General features: G+C 49.5%; 1 protein-coding gene across 1 annotated transcript in view; it reads left to right on the forward strand.

Moving 5' to 3' along the window:
* Positions 1–32: 32 nt before the first annotated feature.
* Positions 33–2,283, forward strand: part of Ar (androgen receptor) — a 188,992-nt gene continuing 186,741 nt past the window's right edge. The window contains exons 1-2 of the mRNA XM_031368495.1: positions 33–144; positions 1,570–1,701. Coding sequence (XP_031224355.1) covers positions 33–144; positions 1,570–1,701 — 244 coding nt within the window. The remainder of the gene's footprint in view (positions 145–1,569; positions 1,702–2,283) is intronic.

Raw genomic sequence — 2,283 nt, forward strand, 5'->3', positions numbered from 1 at the left:
AAAAAAACCTGGAAAGTTTATGTCCTGCTAAGATGGGGAATACAACAATGTCCTTGCTTCACTTCTTTATCTCTGAAACAGAGTTGACCATGCATACTTCTTTACCTCTCCCCTTTGAGGTTTCAGTTAACTCCTTCAGCCAAGGTAAACTCTCAATACAATGGATAAAGCACCCCCCCCACACACACACACTGCAGAAGCCTGTAAATGTGGAAATGTCTGGTGTGATTGCATAGTCCACCAACCCCAGAATTTGAGAAGCTGAAACAGAAGGATCATGGGGATACAAAACAAATCCTTTTCTCAAATGAAACATAAAACGATCCCTTCCCCCCAAAACAAATAAGAACATTGTGAGTCTCACAAAACAAATGCACTCTTGTGCCTGTCAGGCCAGATCCAGAGGTACAAAGCCATTTACATGTGATGGGGTCTACAGCCTTTCTCTAAGGACACTTTCTTTATAGATCTACCCTCCACACTTCTATTGCTTATGTGTCTCTACAGTTGGGAGTATCCTTCATCGTCTTCATTCACTCCTACCTGTCCATCAGAAGAAAGATCATCCCTCTGCGATTCCTCTATCAAAGGTAAGAGCTTTCAAGTGCAAACAATTTAGACATCTAGAGGCTTCTATACAAACAACGCTTTGGACAAAATCAAAAGTTCATGTATGCATGACAAATGTTTTTGACATTTGTATTTGCCCATTTGTCTGGGTAATTATTGCCTTTTCGTTTCGGGAGAAATAAAACGTGTAATTTACAGGTAATTCCTAACAGAAAGAAGGGCTGGAAATAAACTAGAAATGACCACGGGCTTCTTGGGCCCAGAATTCCCAGGGCAAATGGCTTGGTCTCAGGAATTCCCATCTACCCTACTGGAGGATTCCAAAGGTTTCAGCAAGAGTTGCTTTGGCTGCAGCTTGTTTTTTAATCTCCTGGGACTCTCCCTTCTCCTTGTCCTGGTGGGCCCTGAGGGGCAGAAAATACCTAAGAGTAATTGGTAACTGGTACTTGTAATGCCCCTTCCTCCCTCTCCTACCTCCAAGAATCTGTTTTGGGGTTGGGTTCAGGAATGAAATCCAGCCTGTGCTAACCTCCTGGGGAGCCGGTAGACTTGTCTGTTAAAAATCGCTCCAAGTTAAAGCTTCTGCTTTGGAGCCTAAAGCCCAGTTCCGAAAAACAAGTGGTATTTGGGGAAGAAGGGTCTTCGGAGGCTACAGCGAGTCATTCCAGCCTTCAACCATACTACGCCAGCACTATGTTCTCTAAAGCCACCCTGCGCTAGCTTGCGGTGAGGGGAGGGGAGAAAAGGAAAGGGGAGGGGAGGGGAGAGAGAAAGGAGGTGGGAAGGCAGGGAGGCCGGCCCGCGGGGGCGGGACCGACTCACAAACTGTTGCATTTGCTTTCCACCTCCCAGCGCCCCCTCGGAGATCCCTAGGAGCCAGCCTGCTGGGAGAACCAGAGGGTCCGGAGCAAACCTGGAGCCTGAGAGGGCATCAGAGGGGAAAAGACTGAGCTAGCTACTCCAGTGCCATACAGAAGCTTAAGGGACGCACCACGCCAGCCCCAGCCCAGCGACAGCCAACGCCTGTTGCAGAGCGGCGGCTTCGAAGCCGCCGCCCAGGAGCTGCCCTTTCCTCTTCGGTGAAGTTTCTAAAAGCTACGGGAGACTCGGAGGAAGCGAGGAAAGTGTCCGGTAGGACTAAGACTGCCTTTGTCCTCCTCCCCTCTACCCCTACCCCTCCTGGGTCCCCTCTCCAGGAGCTGACTAGGCAGGCTTCCTGGCCAACCCTCTCCCCTACACCCCCAGCTCTGCCAGCCAGTTTGCACAGAGGTAACTCCCTTTGGCTGAAAGCAGACGAGCTTGTTGCACACTGCAAGGAAGGCTTTTGGGAGCCCAGAGACTGAGGAGCAACAGCACGCCCGCCAGAGAGAGTCCCTGGTTCCAGGTTCTCCCTCTGCACCTCCTGCTGCCCGCCCCTCACCCTGTGTGTGGAGCTAGAAATGAAATGAAAAGATGAAAAGGGAGTCAGGGCTTCAGTAGTCGAAAGCAAAACAAAAGCTAAAAGAAAACAAAAAGAAAATAGCCCAGTTCTTATTTGCACCTGCTTCAGTGGACATTGAATTTGGAAGGCAGAGGATTTTCCTCGCCCCCCCCTCCCCCGTCAAGCTTTGAGCATCTTTTAATCTGTTCAAGTATTTAGGAACAAACTGTGAAACTAGCAGGGCAGATCCTGTCTGGCGCGTGCCTTCCTTTACAGGAGATTTTGAGGCTATC

Source organism: Mastomys coucha, chromosome X (genome assembly GCF_008632895.1).
Source record: "Mastomys coucha isolate ucsf_1 chromosome X, UCSF_Mcou_1, whole genome shotgun sequence".
Classification (NCBI taxonomy): Eukaryota; Metazoa; Chordata; class Mammalia; order Rodentia; family Muridae; genus Mastomys; species Mastomys coucha.